Here is a 21,083-nt window from a genome sequence, read left to right on the forward strand (position 1 = left end):
TCATTTATCTGGCTCTGCCCTCCGGCTTCTATACTCCTACTAACTCCTGTCCCCACTGCTGATTAATCTGTTTCCAGTCTCTTCAGGTAACCCTAGTTTAGTGCTTACATTTGGCACAATTCCCAGGCAATAACGTTCCTGATGGACTTTTCCCAGGGCTAGGAAACAGAACCTGGCCAACTTTCTCCTATCTTCCAGCTCCCAGATCTTACATGATAACCCCCATCCCCCGCCACCACCCATGCCAATGCCCCTCGAGCTTAATGACAAAGGATGAACATACACTTCAGCAAATTTGGGGCTGCTGGGGGTGGGAGGCAGCCCCACCCACAAGTCATATGTTTATTTGAATGCTAGTGTTTTTATTTTCAAAGGGTCACATGTTTTAAGAAAAGGCTTCAATCACTGCAATACGATTTATGTGTAACATACATTCCAAGAAGTACACAAAACAAATATACAGCTTCATGAATTATCACAGGCATCTGAACAGCAGGTAAACAAATGCCCCAGCAGCCCCCCACCTCTTTGTGCCTCATTATCTTCTTCCCAAAGGAAACCAGCCATCGTTTTGACCACCGACGCTATTGTTCAGTTTTGCCTGTTCGGGGATTTTATGTAAATAGAATCAAACACTGTTTGTTCCTCTGTGTAGATCTTAGTCCACTCAACATGTTTTTGGGGTTCACCTGTGATGCCCTGGGTAGCTCTTGTCTGCTCATTTTCATTGCCACGTGTCCATTATGTGAGTATACCACACATCGCCGTTGGGCGTTTCAGCTGCATCCGGTTGCTGGTTATTATGACCGATACTGCCACGAATATCCTTGTAAATATCTGTTGGTGCACCTGAGCACAAATTTGGGACTGTATGTATCTAGAAGGGGATTGTTGAATCCTGCGTTCTACATACCTTAGTACCTCCAAACAGTCTTCCAGAGTGGTTGAACCAATCTGTACTCCCACCATCAGTCCACAAGAGCTCTTGTGGGTCGACATTTTCGTAAGGTTTGCCACCTGCCCGGGTTGGAGGAGGTGAGCTGTATGTTAACCAAGCTGATCTCTTAGAGGTTTTTCACTCAGCCTCATGACCTTCTAGCCTTTCATCAGACTGTTTCATGTTCATGGAACAGCTTCCCCCGCCCCCCGCCTCCCCGCCCTGCATAGTACCTGAGTCATATTGGCTGAATGTGAGAAGGATTTGCTGCTGACCTTCAATCCATTTTGCCAAGATAGTATTTATCTGAATAATCTTATTTTGATTACAGGTTCATCTATTTGTCACTGAGATTAGCTTCTAAGTCCTTTCAAGGAAATGGACCATATACTTCCATAATACATACCTTTCTCGTCTACAAGAATTCTTGGGACCCCATGGGGAGTAATCGGTATTTGCTAACCGACTGACTGGCTCAGTGTAGCTTAAAATCCATCTTTATTTTTATATGATAGTTTAAGTGATTTAATGAGTGGCTGTCACTGACAAAGCACTTGGGGACTGTGCATAAAATGACACAATAATATAAAAATAAAGCTTTGCTCAGAGACTAACACATACCACTGCCTTCCATGTACACGCGGCTCTTTGTACTAAAGGAGGCAATTCTTCCTTTGGCCAAGTGCAGTAGTTTTCATTGATAAAAGTAAGTAAATCCACATTCCCTTCTACTGCCTTATTTGAATACTTCCCAAATCAGGAATCATATATAATATTCATTTCAGCAATGAATATGCAGGAAGTGCTACATCTCTTTATTTAGGGATTTTAAACATTGCAGTCATGTTCATCACGGTGACTGTAGGCTTTTATATCTAAGACGGACTCGTTTCTCAAAGTCATATTTAAATGCCTCAAACGGTAGTGTTGGCCTCTTGGGTATTGCACAACATACAACCGAAGAAGGAAGGTTGACTTCACCGAAAAACATGTAAAGAAATGGCGCAGCTGTGGATATTTCATGTTTAGGAAGCAGTGGGATGAGGGAAAAGAAGAAAAGAGAATTCTAGGGAAGCTAAGTTTGCAACGAGAATCTGGATGTTGGTCCCATCTTAGAGCAGGGTGTGGGAGTTGTTCTCTAACTTAATGACGCTCTAAGTGAAGTATACACTTTTTTTTCTTTTGTTCACATGTTTTGTAGGCAAGGTTTCTCGTCTGCTCTTTTCAATAATCTGAACACCAAATACTGATGGTCCAGATGCCACACATACAGTTTCATACCTATGGCTTTGCTCTTAGTTTTAGATCTTAGGATTACTTCATTCATTCATTCATTCATTCACTTGTTTATTCGTTTAATTAGATGATCAGGCAAGAAATATCCAGCACCTACTCTTTGCCAAGTGTTGTGCCTGGTGCTCAGGGTACCATGATGTGTTCTAACCAGACACTATTCAAATAATTGTAAAATTGCATCAGGGTGCATACCCTGAAGGAGGAACATGGTATGATGGACGGAAATGTGTAGTAGAAGGATTTGACTTAGAGAGGTCCACGAAGTGTCCTTGAGGAACTGATGTCTAGGCTGATATCTGTTAAATGAGCAGGTGAGTTAACTAGGTAGAGTCGGGGGAGGGGAGAGCATCTTGAGGAAATGACAACAGCTTGTGCAAAGGCCCTGTGGTGGGAGAGAAAATGACTTACACGAGGATTAGAATGAAGGTCCGTGTGGCAGGAGTGGCGTAAGCAAAGAGTGTGGGCAGGACCTTGTGGATCCTGAAAGAGCTTTGCCCTTAACAGCAAAGTTGATACATGGTGAGGATAGGTGGCGGAGGGGAAGAGATTCAATTTTTTCAATTTTACAGTGTGGCCTGTGGGACTCAGAGATATACGAGTAAGAGGGTTTTAGAAGTTCTTGCTCTTGCCTTTACTTGCCTCAGCAGCTTGACTCAATTACAGGTGTCCCCCCACAGCTGTGAGCTGTCAGGCAGACTGGTCTCCCAGGCCTGAGTGGATAATAGGGACGACACTCAGGGGTGGCAGAGGGACATGCTCCAGTGGTCCGGATCTGCTCTCTCCTCTGCGCACAATGAGCCATTTGGGCAGGAAGCTTATGCTTACCGCTCGCAGATCTGAATGTGTTTAACTGTAACGGCCTGACGGGGAAGCCTGGTTTCAACTTTAACAGAACACAAGACAACAGGCATAATCTCTCCTCGGAAAGGTAACGTGTGGCCTTTGTGTGCTGGGGCTTCAATTTACAACCGAGATGAAGTATCGATAACTTCAAAATGGAAATGCTTTGACCCCATGTATAATGCTAATCATAAAATGCGTTTGCATAATCCAGGTATTCAACATTCGAAGATTTAAAAGATCTGGAAAAAAAAAAAAACATTTCTGGCTCAAGTTATTCCCATGCCTAGCATCCTAAGACAATAATAAATCTTGGAGGGGCAGAATTCCGGGCAGGGGGAAGGAAAGGGAAGGGCAACGATTTCCTGAGCTCTGACTTTGATTGTCATAGGGCAGGCTTTCTCAACCTCGACACTGTTGGCATTTTGGGCCGGGTCGTTCTTTACTGTGGTGAGCGGGCCTGTGTATTATATGTTTAACAGCATCCCTGGCCTCGCTACGCATTAGACCCCAAAAGCACACCACCCTGTCTCTCTCCAAGTTGTGACAACCAAAAATGTCTCTGGGCACTGCCGAACATCCTCTGGGGGGCAGTCCTCCCCCCACTTTGAGTCGCCGTAATGGGGGAGTCATAATGAACACACTTAGCGTAGAGGGTTTCGTGAAACAACGATAAACATCGCCCCAAATTTGAACATCTCCATCCAATTTTTAAGAATTTTATACACAATATGGCTAGCGTTTTTTCAACCTAAGAATCAGTTTTATTTCTCAAGCTATTTAGACACGTAGCATATATACGAAAATAACCACACTCAAGCCTTCCTCAAAACTCCCAACGAAGGGACAGAGCCTTTTCTAATTCCTTGAGGGAAGTTGAGCTTATGATTCTACAAGTCAGCTTTGAAGATTTAAGTTTGAAATGCACAAACGACTTTCCCATTTCTTCCTTTGCAGAGAAATAAAATAAATTAAATAAATTAAAAAAAAAAAAATAAAGGAACCGGTTGCTTGATTGCTGTGCTCTTGAGACTTTAAATATCTCTCCCCATCTCAGTTTTGGTGGGAGATGGGAAGGTATTAAAAGCTATAATACAATCATTCGCATGCTTAACCGCAGTCTGGAGGAATTGGAGAAGCTTTGTAAAGTTTCCCAAGAGGTTGAAGTGCTCTGATAGGGGTCCGATGCGCCCCCCCTCCCATCCCCCACCGCAGGGACAGACCGTGTGTCACTTTGTCGGGACACTGTTGCAGCCAACTGTAGGTGTTGGGCTTGCAGCCTCTTTACCATGCTGTACATGAGTGACCTTGAAAATGGGCTAAATCTCCTTGGATCTCCACTGTCCTTTCTTTGAAAATAAAAGTAAAAGCAGTCACTGAATCCCTCATGGAGTAGTTTGAGGCTTAATGAGATCACAGTTGGGGGACCGGGCGTTATCATTTGAAGGGTGTTACTTCTCACTTCAAGCCTGCCAGGCTCTCTCCGTATTTTGCCTATTTCTTTTTGTTAAATTGGTTAGGTAGGCAGATGTTTCTTTTATATAATTGGAGATGCAGGATTTAGAAATGTCACGGAAGTACCTGTTAACCACCCTAAATTTAAATCTGGTGAGTTGAGATTAGACATACCAAAGTTTAAGCTTATTTTGTGTACGTAAAAAAAAAAAATACATAAATTACATAAACCTATTATAGATACAAAATAAGTTTAAGCTCGTCTCTAACACGTGTCATTGCTCTGTATACATAATATGTAAAACAGATTCAAACCCTATATGTATGTATGTTACAGATACAAATATCCTTGAATAGATTCACAGTACACAATAATGAAACACTACCTAAAAATATCGGTAATGCCATGGCTTACACAATTTGAAAAAGCCTTTGGTATTTTAGATTAGAAGGTATAAGCAATAGGTACTAAACATGTGAATGGAGTTAGAAGAATTTAGTTGGTGTGAATAAAGGAAAGCTCTAGACACAAGTCACTCCAGGCAGCCTGCCTGTTTATCTTGTGGAAGGAGAATTTATCTACAGCCCTCGGAGGAATATGAAGAGAGTGCTTGTTTTGTTGTGTCCCAGTGTGTTTTGTGGTCTGTGCAGCCGGAAGTCGGGGGATTAGGCAGGAAAATGTTAGTTCCTTTACATGAGAGCTAAAGACTGATCTCTGACTAATGTTGAAACGAACGAGATAAACTGGGGTTAGTCCAAGGGGGAAAGCGAATAATAAAGTGAGAAAAACATCTCTGAAACTGGAGCATGATTTTGGAACATTCCAGGGGCAGCAGCATGGGATGTTCGTCTTATGAAAGGGGATGGGAGGAGAGACCTGTGAGTTTTCAACCCTGACTCCTGCAAGTGTGTGCCCTGCACAGTAAGACTTTTCTCCCTGTCCAAAATGATACCAGTGACCCCACATTTGTGTACTTTGCAAAGCACTTCCCCTGCCGCCATTTCATTTGATCCTGAGGACAATCCTGAGAGTGGCTGTCATCATTTTCAATGGATAGAGCCCATTTAGGCTCAGGCTGTCAAGGGACTGGCTCAGAGGCCCTTATTTGGAAATTGGTGGAGAATCACTTCTATCCCATACACCAAGTTGCTTTGAAGGAAGGAAGAAGGGAAGGAAGGAAGAAAGGAAGGAAGGAAGGAAGGAAGGAAGGAAGGAAGGAAGGAAGGAAAAGAGAGAATGAAAGAAAAGAAAGAAAGAAAGAAAGAAAGAAAGAAAGAAAAAGAGAAAGAGAAAGAAAGAACAAATGAGGGAGGGAGGGAAGGAGGGAGGGAGGGAGGGAAGGAAGGAAGGATGAAGTTAGAAAGGAAGGAAAGAAGGAAAGAAGGAAGAAAGAGGGGAGCCTGGGTGGCTCAGTTGGTTAAGCATCTGACTCTTGAATTTAGCTCAGGTCATAATCTCACAGTCTGTGAGTTCAAGCCCCGTGTCAGGCTTTGTGCGGTCACAGAGCCTGCTTGGGGTTCTCGCTCTCTCCCTCTCTTTGCCCCTGCCCTGCTCACATTCTCTCTTTCTCTCTCTCTCTCTCTCTCTCAAAATAAAAATAAATAAACTTAAAAAAAAAAGAAAGAAAGAAGGACGGAAGGGAAGGAAGGAAGATAAACTCTCTTTAAAAAGAAGGTAAAATAAAATAAAAATTGAAAGCCATCAGGGCTCCAGGTGGAGTTTGGAATCAATAGACTGGTCTTGTTTGCTTTTAAAAAAGTTTCTTCCCTTATAAGGAAGGGAACATAAGATAAAAACAGAGAGGCAGGCAAACCATAAGAGACTCTTAAATACAGAGAACACACTGAGGGTTGATGGAGGAGGGCTGGGGGTGGTCACAGGAGGGAAAAGGTAGGTGATGGGCATTGAGGAGGGCCCTGTTGGAATGAGCACTGGGTGTTGTATGTAAGTGATGAGCCACTGGGTTCTACTCCTGAAACCAATACTACAGTGTATGTTAACTAACTTGAAGTTAAATACATTTTAAAAATAAAATTAAAAAAAAAAAAAGTTTCTTCCCTTGGACTCACCACCCTTCCTCTTTTTTATTTTAATTTCTTGCCAGTGGTCTTGGGGTAAGGCGGATCTTTCATTTTAAAAAGGTAAGGAGGCCGGTCTTGTTAATCACTGGTCTCTTTCCCACACTGAAACTTCCCACAGGTCACTTGGCCAAGTCTCAGCCTTAGCTGCCAGGTGCCGAGCCCTCCGGCCATATGTACACAAACAAATGCATGTTGCAGTTTTAATGACCATGACCTCTCCAAGGACCACGTCTGTCCTCCTGCGTGGGTGCATTCCAGTTTACTAGTTTTGAGATGCAGTGAACATAAGGCTGTTCCTGCAACTGCCCAAGAGTGCTGGACCCAAGAAGGCACGAATCTTCTGATGCCTGTATGGTTGCCCCGCTCACCCCTTGGCCATGCTCACTGCCTCCGAACAGCTGCTGCTTTCACTTCTTGTTTTTTAGTTTGTGTTTTTTTAATTTCCTAAGTTTTTTGTTTGTTTTTGCCCTCCACTGTTCTGGCAGATACATTTCTACTTTCCAGAGAAATGTTGAAACCACTTGTGCTAAAGGTATTTTTTTTTTTTTTTTTTTTTTTTTTTTTTAGGGGCGCCTGGGTGGCTCAGTCGGTTAAGCGTCCGACTTCGGCTCAGGTCACGATCTCGCGGTCCGCGGGTTCGAGCCCTGCGTCAGGCTCTGGGCTGATGGCTCAGAGCCTGGAGCCTGCTTCCGATTCTGTGTTTCCCTCTCTCTCTGCCCCTCCCCCGTTCATGCTGTGTCTCTCTCTGTCTGAAAAATAAATAAACGTTAAAAAAAAATAATTAAAAAAAAAAATAAAGGTATTTTATTTTTTTAATAGTGTCCTGTCAACGATGCATTGAGGATGTAATTTCAGGAAGTCAACATCTGTTTAAACACAACTTACTAACCGCTGCTGCTCATCATTTGGCCATTGCAATTTCATTTTACTTAATGCCATGTTCAATGTTCTTGGTTCGAAATATGTCCTAACTTTAACTTTTGTCTCAAAGGCAGTATTTTATTAAAAGATGCACTCCATTTGACTTTCTTCTAATAGCACCCTTCCTCAAAATATACTGGATTTCTGTATCATATCAATTTATGTGTCTTCCTGTTTGTCTCTCTCCGTAGCATCATTTATCTGTATAAGCAAAAGCTGCTTCTTCTGGAAGGTGGGGGGAGGGATCACCATAGTACCCATAGTTACCCCCCAGAAGAGGTCTTTTGTTATGCGGTCTCTGGTGGGTATCACACAGGATCGCCTCTTCAAAGCCAGACGCATCCATCACTCATCACCCCCGCCGGTCCTTTTCTGGAGTAATTTTGCTCCCTTTCCACTCAGATTTGAGGGAGTTAATTATTTAATATGTTTGCAAAGCACATTGGTTTCCCTAGAGAAAGTGTGCCACATAAATATATATAAATGAATAATTAATTAAAGTTTAAGCAGATTACTTGGTGAGTTCTTCCTTAACTGCCCCATTTTCCTAACGAGGTGTTTTGAAGTTACAATCTCCTTCTGGTTTCTCGCCCCTCCTCCTCTCTGACGCCTTCTCCTTCTTCCTCTTCTTAATTTCCTTCCGTTTCATTCTTTTTCCCCTCTGTCAATCAGTGCCTACCATATTGTGGGCACTCGGTCAATCACAGCGATTTAGTGCCAGATCCACAGGTAAAAGCCTTCATTAACTTCAACGGGTGTCATAAGCTCCTCAGAGCTCTAGGGTGAGATTAATAATTAGATAATGATTCTAATGCACTGTGAAAGCTAGAAGCCAGCCTCATGAAATGCTGAGTGATCAGTAGTCGACATCAGTGATCAGTAGTCGAGAAAACCCTTGTTGACTGACCCCGTTCCCTGATCTGTTTCAAGTAAAACAAGAGATCCCTGATACTCTAAAAATTAATATAAATCAAATCAAATCCCTCCTGCAATCCTGACTCCTCTCACCGGTTAGAACAAAACAAGGAGGTTGCAATCGAAGAGCACGGTTTGGAGGTCCTTTGGATTCTATTTGAGGGAACAGCAGACTAATTTGGATCGTGTTTGAAGGAGTGCCATAATTGCTTATTGAATGTTGACGTTCAAATCCTAGTTATTCCTTTACCAGAGATTAAGGGGAATTAGAGAACAGTTCACCTCCATCCGGCTAAACCTGACCCAGTTTATTTACACCGTAATCTTACTACAGAGCATGAGAGGTAAAACGAGCTTCTCTTATCAATTAATAGCTGGCGAAAAATTTAGATTTCAAGTTCAACATAAGAGCTATTTATTCTAAAGCACTACAGAAATGAAGAGGGGCTCCCTGTGATGCTGGAGGGAGGGACTCTGGGCAGGCGGGAGTGCTGAAGAGAATTTTTTTTTCCTTTTCCTCTTAAGAGTTTGAATTACTGTGCAATCTTGGATTTTCTAGTGACCCGTGTTAAAGCCCTGGGGCTAAAGCAGACCTATAATGGATCTATTTCTGAATTGTTCAGCAGTATTGGAGTTTAAGACAGCAGTCATGGTGTATGCATATAATGAGGCCAGTGCCTCCTTCTGCATCCAAGAGGGCATCGGTCATAGCCCTTTGTTGCCGCTCAAAGTACAGAAGGGAGCAATCTCTTCCTCCGCCCCGTCCAGAATTCTCCGTGGTCGCCATTCTGTCCTGAGCAGACACCGAAGTTGCTTTAAGGATATGAGATATGAGGTCAGTGAAAGACCCTACCCTTGCCCCCCGGGTCCCCCTGTCCTGCTTTGCCCGCCCCAACCTTCAGTCCCACCCTCCGCGATCTGAAATGCACTCCTCTGGGTTAAGGCATTGTTTCACATTCAAATACCTCTGGGAGGTAGAACATATTCTCGTTATCAGGGATTAATAATTTAGTGTTCGTTCGACAAACATTTGTTGTTTGTTGAATTTATTCATAACATGAATTAACCAGAGTCAGAGAGTGAGAAGACGTGTTGGAGTTCAATGCTGCCTTTTGACTGGTAGGGTGACCCCTCTCAACCTCAGATGGTACACCTGGAAAGCCACGGGGCTGGATCAGATCTCCCAAGCTGCTTCTAGGCCCAGCACTGCCTACGTCTCAGCCAGTTGTGGGAACGGGCACAGACCAGACAGTGGTGACGGATGGGCGTGGGGGTGGGGGTGTCTGGGCGTAAGGATGCTGAGGGAGAGCCTGAGACTCGATAGAATGAGCATAGAAACTCATCAGAGGGCTCAGGTCTTTGATTTGTTTTGTATCAACCTGTAGCTTTGGGTCTGAGTTCTAGAGCTCAGCACAGAGTCTGGTACACAGTAGGTATCCAATAACATTGGATTAAAAAGGTAATCCAATAACATTGCATTAAAAAATATAAGAAAATTACAACACTTACATATTAGTTTTCGAAGGCTGCTCGAACAAAGTGCCCCAAACTGGGTGGCTCAAAGCAATAGAAGTTTGTTGTTTCACAGTTCTAGAAGGTAGAAGTCCAAAAATCAAGGCACAGGCAAAGTCACGCTCCCTCTGAAGCCGCTAGACAAGGATGCTTCCTTGTCTCTTCCCATTCTGGTAGCCCCGGGCGTTCCTTGGCTTGTGGCCTCGTGGCTCCAATCTCTGCTTCTGTCTTCGTATGGCCTTCTTCCTTCTGTGTCTTCACATTGTCACCCCTCGGTGCATGTCTATGAGCAAATTTCCATCTTCTTGTAAGGACACTGGTCATATTGGATCAGGGCCCACCCTACGATCTCAGCTTCACTTGATTACATCTGCGAAGGCCCTATTTGCAAATAAGGTCATATGCGCAGGTACCAGGGGTTAGGACTCCCAGCATATCCTTTTAGAGAACACAATTCAACCCATAACAGGGTCATCCCCCAGGATTCCACAGGAATTGTTGAGACAGTGACCTGAAATATGGATGTGAAATGTCTTGGTGATTTGAAAGTATTTAGGAAAATGTGGTATAAGGAACTCAGCTGGGATTTGAGAGTGCTCCTCTCTGCTACCCTTCAGGCTGTCCACACAGAGGTTCGCTACGAGGACTCGGAAGTCCTGCTTAGGGGTGTGAAGACAAATGTGGGGGAAGACTACAGAAAACAAGGTCAAGGACACAAGGACAAGGTTTACTACCTTCACAGGGTTGGCTGGGCCTCATTCAGGTTCTACGTAAGTGAGGTGACCTCAAATACCCCACGTGCTAACCAGCCTTCCCAGAATGGGACCCACAGGCAGGTAACGCCTGTTCACCAAGGTCACACTGGAGAGAACAGAAATCCCCGATTCACACTCAGCTTTATGTGTTTCATTATCGTAGACTTGGAAGGTCACTTAATGAAGACAAGCTTTAATAAGCACCATAAGGCATTAAACATTGCACTACCCAGAACACGGATGCGGTTCCTGACCTCCCAGAGCCTGGGTCTAAAGGACACAAAGACGGTCACGGATGTATGTTACGTGTTTGTTTCCTTTCCCTTTCAGGGGCTAGCGCCAGGAAAGTGTTGCATTCTTAGGAACCACAAATCCAATTTCCAATTCTGGGCTGAATAGTAATTTTTCCTGAAGGTTTGAATAAATCATCCAATCTGCTTCAGTTTCAACTATTTTCAGCATTTCTATTTTAATCATTAATTTTGGCTGCTTAGGACCCCAGAGACACTGAGCCCATTTGTGACTTAATTTGGGGTGGGGATGAGGCAGGAGGCAGAAGAGACACTGAGCACCAAACAGGAGAAAATAGGCTTGAGCTACCGTCTGAAAGATTTGGGCCAGATGCAAGGAACATTTTGTTGTCAGTGACAACTGTAATTCTTTGGTTTGCTCTAGCAGGGCAGATTATAGAATTTGCACAACCGTAATTTTGGTCAAGACCGGAGAGATTCTAATGTAAGAAGATAGTTTAATTTTCATTCTGATTGGACCACAAGGAGACGAGTCAGATGAAATAGCCCTTCAGGTAAATCCTAATACTCAAGATAATAAGAAGTGCATATAATCCATCCTGCTCCCCTTGTTGCTTCGAATGCCAGGGAGCTCAAAATGAACTACACTGTTGAGTTAAAATATAATATTAGCCTAGGACACTGTTTCAGTTACCTACTGTTGTCAACAAACTACCCCTAAACTTAGTGGCTCGGAACAGTTTATTTTTACCTTTCATGGGTCAGTGAGTTGCTAGGACTCAGCCGGGCAATTCTGGCTTAGGGATTCTGAAGCTGTTTCAGCTGAACGGGGCGGGGCTGGGTTCGAGTCATGTAAAGGCTCGACGGATAAACCTTCAGGATGATTTGCTCATTCGCAGGTCTGGCCCACACGGGGGTCGGAATGTCTGAGCATCTCTCTCCCGTCACATGGCTGGCTTGCTGATGGTGAGAGTTGACACACGGCAGCTGGCTTCCCCCCCACCCCCCGGGGGGTAAATACTGGGGGAATACCCTCCCCTGCGCCAGGGTTATAATGGAGATGTGCTTCATGGGTGGGGTCATCCTTAACCCCTTGACAGGTTATTTATTTATTTTCTGTTTTTCATAAACTTACAAGGGATGGACCTTTCTTTGTGAGCCTTTTTTGGAAGTAGGTGAGTCTGAAAAATACACAAGAAGTGCTTTACTCTTGTCTAGGGCTTGACGATTTGCCATGCACCCCCACCCATGCTACCTCACTGGCCCCCACAACACCACATCGATGGCCAGATCGGTGACTTTATCCCCAGTTTTGCAGAGGCTGGAGACTGGGGTTCAAAAAAGGATTCGTGACCCGGCAAAGGCAACATAGCTGGGGAGTGGCAGGATGGCCCCAGACAGATGTGTCCGACATGGCAGTGTCTGTCCCCAGGCACCATGAAGCCCGGACACACACCTACGTTTCAAACCCAGGTGCGAGCCCTGGACATACCTCACGACACCTGCTTGCCCCTCCACCACCCGCTGTCACTACAGAAGTTTCGTGTAGTCGTGGAAGCTCCGGTCCTTGAGCACGGCTGCTCGGACCAAACCAGCTCTGCCACCTGGTGATGACCCTGGACCTGGGATCTTTCAAACGACTCAGTTCCTTCGTCTGTAAAACGAGGCTGCTGCTGCTGCTGCTGTCATGAGGATTGAGTGAATTAGTGCGTCAAAGTGATACGTGGTAAGAACTTTCAAAAGAAGTCTCTCAGTCAAAGGCTGCAGAGATAAGTAGCTGTTAAGAGAACCCTGGGCTAGCTTCCTCTTCTCTATGCTTTTCTTGATTTTATATGGACCTTACTAAGTGTCCATGCAAGTACAGCTCATCTTGACATTTCATTTCACTTGATATTGTTTATTACCGGATAGACTAAAAGCCCTAAGTCGATGTTAATGCCTGTCTAAGGATCGCGATTTCAACTGCAGGATGCAGTTATAAAATATTGTCAGGACTCGTAGATACAATCCGCTTTCCCCAAGGTCTCAGGTGTACTCACTCTCTCTCTTCAATTATTTACACTGACACTCCCTAGGTGCACAGTCGCTGTCCTTCCTCGCTCTCCGTCCCACGTGGATCTGCACACTCACACCCAACCTCCCTCCACCCTTTTCACACACATGTTCTTCTCAACATGCTCACCCGAAGATAGTTTTCTAACTACATGCCCTTGACCTTCTGCATCCCAGCGTTCTTCCTTCCTCAGACCCTCAGTGTACAGCTATTTCTGTGCTCACTGAGCCGAAAATGTCCCCTGGCCATCCCAGGTGCCCTGAGGATGGTAGGAGAAGTTTTTGCAGCCAGGCCCAGTGGGGCAGGTTGCAGACCTTTGTATGTATGAACGAGGAGGCTTTGGATACCTGGCTGTACCTGCTGTTCGGCTCACAAGGGTCTCCATCAGTCATCTGAGGGGGCCAGGGAGCGGACTCCCCTGCTGCCCCCCTGGCCACGGCATAAACAGCCGCTGCGCAGTCCAGGACTCTTGAGATAGCTGCTGCTTAAGGGGGCAAATGTTCCTGACTCGAGAGGAGGCTTGGCTGAGGGAAGCTGCCTGCTTCTTCCCAGCTCAGGGTCGGGGGGAGAATTGAGCTGAATATGCACCTATTCAGAAGGGCAAAGAGCCAAAAATAACCGGGAGCAACAGCATTTCATCTGACAGGCCCAGAAATAGAGCTCATTTCGGAGTGCGCCAGGCTTACAGACTGGGTGATTCTGAGACCTTCCGCATCCCCACAGAAATACATGGAAAAACTCCCAGCTTACACAAATGCTTCCATCCTCTCTTCACTCAACTTCTCAAAGCGAGGACCCTGTGGCCCAGGGAAAAGGAGTCTGCAGTCAGAGAGACTTGAGGCTCAAAAGATGAGGTCTGGGGACCCGGGGATGAGAATGGCACCTGGTGGAATGTTCTAAGAGAGGAAGAAACAGGAAATAATTGGTACATACGGAGGATTCAAAAAAGGAAGAACCGAGACAGGAACAGATTTAGGGAAGGTAAAGCCTAGGCTTTCTCATCCCCCCCCCCCCCCCCACTCCCCGTGAGAAAAACGGAAGTACTGAATGTTAAAAACGTCAGGCAGGATTTAACTGGATCCCCAAGGTCATTGTTGGCAGGAAAAAAGACCATGGTTTTCCGATGGGGATGGGAAATGTGTGGTCTGACAGCAATCTTCTCTTCCATTTTTGTTTTCTTCTCTTGTATTTTGATGTAAAAGGCAAATGTCACAGTTCATTTATCTTTATTCCGCATATCTGAAGTTGCAGAATGGATGGGAAGTGGCAGGGTACAGAATTCCAGAGGACCCTGCCCACGGGGAAAATTGTGTACTAACAGGAAGGAGCTGGAGGAGATAACAATGGATATAAAAGGAAAAGAAGGCAGGAAGGTAATAAGGGGGCAAGAAGGAAAGGACAGATAGAAAGAAAAAAATGAAAAAGAAGATGATGAAGTCAATCTGATTGACTGACTATGCCTAAGAAGCTTCTACGTATAAGGCCAGGGGACAATGCCCAGAGCTGAGGAGAACAGGTGTACAAACCGACCAGAATACGAAGCAGGATTAGCCAGTTGCCACACGGGGTTACAAGCAATGTTCGCTGGGGACAGAGAGAAACCACCGGTTGATTTTTGACCTGAGATCACAAGGGATGTCTCTCTAGAGCTGGTGGCATTTGCCTGGGCCCAAAGGTTTATGTAGGAGGGCGCTTTTCTCACTGCTCTGCAGTGCCCTCCCTGCCCCCTCTTATAACTCAGAGATCAGGTGTCTTTGCAGGGACACACCTCAAGACAGATCCCAAGACATCCTCAGTACTAGAAATGTGGTTTCCAAGTGCCCATGCGTGGACTGTGACAGCATGAAGGTAGCAAAAAATAAAGCAATGACAAGTCTGGAATTTTTCACAAATTATATTCCGTTTAAAGAGCTGTCTTTTATTGTGATATTGGATCCTTCCTAATTTTTTGACGGTAAAAATACCGTCTTTTGGATGAAATAATGTTGATAAAAATAGTATATTGGGGTTTTTGTTTGTTTTAAATACTTTTACTTGGCAAGTGGATAGGTAGCCAACTGCATCGGTCCCTGGGATTTTACAGATGTTATGCCATTTCAGATTCTAAGAACTCCTGGCCTAGAACGCCATTCCGTGCTTACAGAGGCAAGCATATTCAGTGAAGGTCATGCCTTTTTCCTGCAGCCCTGACCTGACCCGTCCAGGCTTCTGGATGCTTCTCCTCATAAGCCTTGCAGAGAGAGAGGCTATCATCCTCCTGCTGGACTCGGTCTTTTTCTGTGTTGGGGTGTGGGATTGCTCTCTCACTGTCTCTCAGAGGGGATGAGATAACCCTAAGGCAGTGATGAGTGAGAGCAGATACAGTCCCCAGGGACCTTCCCAGGTTAGTGGAGCATTAAAACTTAATTCGAACCAATAAATTGTAACGGTGGGAAAGAATGGTATTTTAAAACGAACAGTCTTCTTCTGCACTCAGACCACACCCTTCAAATTACTGATCCGGACAGAGGAGCAAGGGCAATGACCGATTCCGTCTTCTGGATCAAAATGTCACAGTCCACTGTGAATAGAAATCCTGACCTTCTGTTTTTCTTTCCCCTCTTCAATACAACATTAATCAGTCAATCCTGCCACACCCCTGCCCTGGGCCACAGAGCAACCTGAACATCCCTTTTTGAGGACCGAATTGTCTTGAGGTCAGTTCTCTGCCTGCCTGACGCTCCTCACAGAACAGGGCACCTTCTTACCTCTGGATTTTGGGGTGTTGAGTGATGCCTGGCGCACAGTAGGGGCACAACAGAGGCCTAGTAAGAGATTCGGTGCACCACATTAAAAATAGCTCAGTGCCCCAAGGGGTGCCTCCACAACGACTACAGTTAGGTAAATTCAAACTCACAAGGCTTCTGAAACTTGGATTCCATGAATCCTGATTACAAACAACCTAAGGGAGCCATTTCGTTCCCTGAAGGCCAAACTGAGTCTGTGTGCAATGAAGTGGAAGAGAACTCCAGAGAAAGGCCCAGGAAGACAGGCGGAAATTCCAGAAATATCGTGAAGCCCCATTTTCTGGAACTGGCCAACAGTTTTCCTTCCATACACATTAAAGAGTATAGGGGCGCCTGGGTGGCTCAGTCGGTTAGGCGTCCAACTTCGGCTCGGGTCACGATCTCGCGGTCCGTGGGTTCGAGCCCCTCGTCGGGCTCTGGGCTGACAGCTCGGAGCCTGGAGCCTGCTTCCGATTCTGTGTCTCCCTCTCTCTCTGCCCCTCCCCCATTCATGCTCTGTCTCTCTCTGTCCCAAAAATAAATAAAACGTTAAAAAAAATTAAAAAAAAAAAAGAGTCTCGTCTATACTTTGACCTGCCCCCCAAAATAATATGGACACAATCTGGGACAAAGCTGCCAAATCTTTCAACCCCCCTGGACACTCAATAGAATAAACGATTTTCCACATCACACGAGAATTTTCAGTGCTGCGGGTCTTTGGAAGTGGGGCAGGGGTGCTGGAGACAGCTGTCAAACAAAGACACTCTCAGATGTTTTAATGTAGTGCCTGCTGGACGAGGTAGGAGCACAATGACCTTATCTACGTGCCAATGGTTCTGGAAATGGGGTCTGTGGACCAGCATACAGCTTCTCAAGCTTCACCCAGGGCCAACTGAATCTGAAATTCTAGTGGGGTTGTCCAGCAACGTGTGTTTTAATAAGCCCTCCCCGGGATTCACATGCAGGCTGAAGTTTGAGAACCAGTGACAGAAGGCATTACCTTGGAACGAGTGACTGGGAGCCAAGAACCTGACCCAGGGCCGCAGCCCTCAGGTGACCTAAAAAAAGAAAGGAATGACTCAGCTCAGTTGCTGAGGGTGGCCAGGCCTGTACTGAGACGGCCGAGGGCATACCCTGGGCACTCCATCTGTATGGCCAGACTCTCCTGACGCCTGCCGCGACTTGCCCTACCGTGGTGGCATCTCCAGAGGGCAAGGGCCGTGTCCTTCCAGGCTCCCATTCATTGTTAGTTCCAATACGCACAAATCCACCAGTGCCAAAGGGAAGCTTCTGAGAACTTTCGAACGTGGGTTAACTATTTCGGAGCTACAGCTACCTGCCCAAGCACTTGTCTGAACCTCTGGACACAGCCCAGCGCTTTCCAGAGCACCAGGGCGGCCGCAAGCTGGAAGACTCGAGGGCCAGCCGTGCCCCTGCGCTTGGCGGCAGGACCCGTATCCGCGAACAGCCAGTCCCAATCTGGGCCCCACGGCCGAGGGTGTGCCTGGATTTATTCTAAAAAGTGTGCGCTTCACGAGCCTCACCCTTTCGTTTAGGGCTTCAGTACAATCGCATTGACCTAATTAATTCGTTTTCTCCTCGGTCCGAAGTGGAAACCGGGGCACAGGGCTGCAAATCCAATGCAAACCCGCTTTGGGCGCCGATACTCTGGACAATTAAAACAAAGAGCGCGGCGGCGGCGGCGGCGGCACCGCACAAAACCCTCGGGAAACATCCAGAACGTGCCGGGAACCAGCCGGCAGGGCGGGGCGCAACCCGGGTTAAAAATGTGCCCGCAGGGAGGCGGCCCCACCCCTGCAGGTGGACAGGTGGAGGTTGGCAGGGGTCAAAATCCATCCTTAAAAGACTAGAAGCTGCGCCGCTGCGTGGCGCAACTGCAGGGGGCACAGTCGCCCTGCGCCCAGCGGGAATGGCGCCCTCGCCAAAAAAGCAAGGAAACAAAACCCATTGCACCGGCGGGAACTGGGCTGCGGGACCCGCAGAAGGAGTGGGTGGGAGCGGGAGGACGCGGGAGCGGGGTATAGAACGAGAAGGGGAGGGAGGGAAGGGAGAGAAGGGCAGGGAGAGAAGGCAGAAAGTGGAAGAGGGGGTTAGGAAGAGAAAGGTGCGAGGGGGAGATGGGAGAGAGGGAAAAAGGGGAACGGAGGGAGGGGAGAGAGGGATCGCGGACAGGAAGAGCGCCCGAAGGGGGGCGGGGGAGGAAAGCGAAGAAAGGGGAAGGGGGGGGCGGACCGGGAACCGAGGGAACCGGGCGGGGGGGCGGCGGCCAGGGGGCGGGACCGGGGTCAGTCCCCACCTGCGGGGTCCCCGGCCGCGGGGCGAGGTGGAAGCTGGGGTCGGAGGCAGCCGCCGGGAGGCGGGCTGGGCACGGAGGCAGAGGGGAGGGAGGGGACGGGCACTGGGAGGCGGGGAGGAGCCGGCGCTCGGCTGGGGCTGCGGGGGCGGCGACGGCGGGAGCGGCAGTGGCGGCGGCGGGTCCGGCGGCGGCGGCGGCAGGTGGCCCCGCGCGCGGCGGCCGGCCCGGCCGGGGGCGGGCGGGAAGGTGGCGCCTCGGGCGGGGGCCGGTCCCTGCACCAGGTGACCTGTTCCGGCCCGGATCCGGGCGGCCTCGCCATGCAGCGGCGCGGCGCGGGGCTCGGGTGGCCGCGGCGGCAGCAGCAACAACCCCCGCCGCCCGCGGTCGGTCCCCGGGCCGCAGCCATGGCCCCCCCGAGTGGCGGCGTCCCCCCGGGCCTCGGCGGCCGCGCTGCCTGCGCGCTGCTCCTGTTCTGCTACCTGGTGAGCGCCGGACCCTGCCCGGGTCCTCCCCTCCGCGCGGGGCCCCGGGGACGCGGGCGGGGGCGGCCGGGGACCTCCTCCTCGCCGGGCGGTACGGCGCTGCTAGTTTTCTCGCTTCCGCGCCGCTGCGCCCCGGGCGCGCCCGGCACCTGGGATGGGTACGCGGGGCGCGGAGAGGGGTGCGTGGACCGGACTTGCGGCGCGGCGCTCTCGCTCGTGTCCGTTCCTCTCCCTCCGAGACGCGCTCCGTACCCGGGTTACGTTCCCCTGGAGACCCTCCCCTCCTGTTCCCCACTCCCCCCGGGAGCCTCGCCAGCCGCGTTTCCTCCCCACCCGCCGCGCGCGGCTCTCCAGCCCCCTCCCTCCCCGTCCTGGGCTCTCCTCACAGTCTCGCAGCTCCTTTCCTTCCCATGCTTAACTTCGCCTCTCTCTCGCGGCGAACGCCACCCGCCTCGAACCTCCTTTTACTTTCCACCGGGGCCTCATGGCCCGGACTGTCTTCTGCCAACGCACCGGCGAGGAACCTAGCGTTGCCAGCGCTCTTCAACTCCTCCGTGGTCACTCCGGCCAAGTTGCGGATGCCAGAAAGAGATCTAGTTCTTTGTAACACGCTTACCGCCCGAGTGGGGACTTTAGCTGCGTCTTGAACGTTGTCATTTGAGAGAATACGTTTGGCTTATGCACGTCAGTTTACAATTTGCACTCTTCTTGGCTTCTGTTTCCGTCATCAACTAAATGGCAGTAACCTATTTTTCAAAAGCAGCTCATTTAAAATACCAGGGTAATTTAAACCCTCAGAACAAGGTGGGGGAAATAGTCCTCGTCGGTTCCTTTGATGGCTTGCTTTCTTCTGCTTTGAATTCTCCTAAACAATAGTAAATTTACAGAAGGTGACACCCTTCCTGTCCAGCCTACCTTATGTTCCAGGATCCTGCAGAAACCTTGGGTTATCTCGCCATATATTACTGTAAATAAATGAAATAGAAAATGCTGAATCATGAAACTGATGTAATAGGAAATTCACAGAACGCTTAAAATTGAGCAATGTCATTGTCCAGAATTATTTTCATTTATGTGGTATTGCCGTTATGCAGAGTCTGTCTTCACAGAAGCTAAAAACTGCTTGGGAGACATTGTCAGGCATTAGAATTGGATTCCAAAGAAATTGCCACCTAGCCCAAGTTTCTTTTAACACTCTTTACTTCTTGGCTGTTGCATTTCTTGAAGCAAGAGGGTGTAAAAATGCAAATTGTAATTCTGCTTTAGAAAATACCTGTTGAGCAATCCATGCTTTGCCTCATATTTTAAAGTACCAAATTTTGTGGTTGGATTTACTTGATATTTTCATGAGAAGTTGTCAGTTAACCTGAATGTTTTTTTTTTTTTTGCACCCGAGAGATATTATTATTTAATATTTATGCCACAGGGTTACAGCACACAGGCTCATAAATAAAACTGCCAAAACAAATGACAGGGTTTCAGTTTAAACAGATGATCCCCGTCCACAAGGCACTGGTTACCCACAGAGGCAGAAATGATGACATAGTAGAGTCGTGTGTGAAACATTTGTGTACAGGTGGTCTGGAAAGTTCCACGTGGAAATCCGAAGGCCTGGCCGGGAGAGACCAGTTCTTGTCAGTTCCGAGAACTCAGAGGAACAAGAACAAAGCCTAAAGACCTAGTGGTCTGTGGGAACAGAGGCAGATGTCGGAGCGGGTGTAAAAGTTCTGTTTGGACCCAGAGGGGTTTTGGGAGAACAGGTCACAGAGAGGGGAAAGAGACGATACCCGAAGCATAAGGTGAGGTAGTGAAGTCATGAGGTGCGGCTCCGAAGAGAGATTATAGAAAATACCGTAATGTGGGAACTAACTGGAGCGTGGATGAGTGTCTTGGCAGACAGAGAAGGATGGGATTTGGGAACGATCACGAGGAGGGAAATGTCAGTGCTTCCTGACTGTGTGTGTTTCCTTCAGATGGGCCTCAGATAGGCTACTGTACAGGAAAGACTCGGATAAACAAGCAAGCCATTTTGCAACTAAATGAGAAGGTTTTGTCAAAGCCAGGAAAGCAAAAGTGTGATTTGGAAGATGGGTTTCCCCGTTTGTTCTAAGGGTCTAGCCGTCTGCTTAGGATTCTGTTCTAGAGGTACGAGCTACCTGAGCCACTGCTAAAAGGTAAGGCTTCCTGACCTTGGAGAAATTCAGTGTGCAAGGTGGGGGAAGCCGCAAACATTGGCACAAAACACATGAGGGCCAGAAAACAACAGATGAAAAAAATGCGTAATTGTGTCCGTTCTGCTTGTCAAGGAATGCTTTGTAGAGGAAGAGATTGGTCGGGGGGAGGCGAGGCCGGCAGGTGGAGGGTACGAGTGGGGCAGAATAACGAGGCAGGATCTCAGGAATGTGCAGACACTGGAGGGAGAAAGCTGTCCCATAATTTGGAAACGTGAATAATAATAAGAGTAGCAATAATAGTTTGCGTTATATCAAGTCATTTATATCC

At 47.6% G+C, this 21,083-nt stretch overlaps 1 protein-coding gene and 1 long non-coding RNA gene across 3 annotated transcripts in view; one reads left to right on the forward strand and one right to left on the reverse strand.

Moving 5' to 3' along the window:
• Nucleotides 1-8,739: 8,739 nt before the first annotated feature.
• Nucleotides 8,740-19,531, reverse strand: LOC109269581 (uncharacterized). Of its 2 annotated transcripts, XR_002081150.2 has the most exons (4): nt 19,095-19,531; nt 16,783-16,840; nt 9,956-10,469; nt 8,740-9,259 (listed from the first exon to the last, which is right to left on the reverse strand). It is a non-coding gene; the product is annotated as an uncharacterized LOC109269581 (long non-coding RNA). The 2 variants fall into 2 exon arrangements; XR_002081152.2 differs by lacking the exon at nt 16,783-16,840.
• Nucleotides 18,241-21,083, forward strand: part of SEL1L3 (SEL1L family member 3) — a 104,082-nt gene continuing 101,239 nt past the window's right edge. Inside the window, 1 exon segment of the mRNA XM_019453565.2 lies at nt 18,241-18,581. Coding sequence (XP_019309110.2) covers nt 18,417-18,581 — 165 coding nt within the window. The 5' untranslated portion in view covers nt 18,241-18,416.

This window comes from Panthera pardus, unplaced genomic scaffold (assembly GCF_024362965.1).
Source record: "Panthera pardus isolate Hobbes unplaced genomic scaffold, ASM2436296v1 HiC_scaffold_13, whole genome shotgun sequence".
Classification (NCBI taxonomy): domain Eukaryota; kingdom Metazoa; phylum Chordata; class Mammalia; order Carnivora; family Felidae; genus Panthera; species Panthera pardus.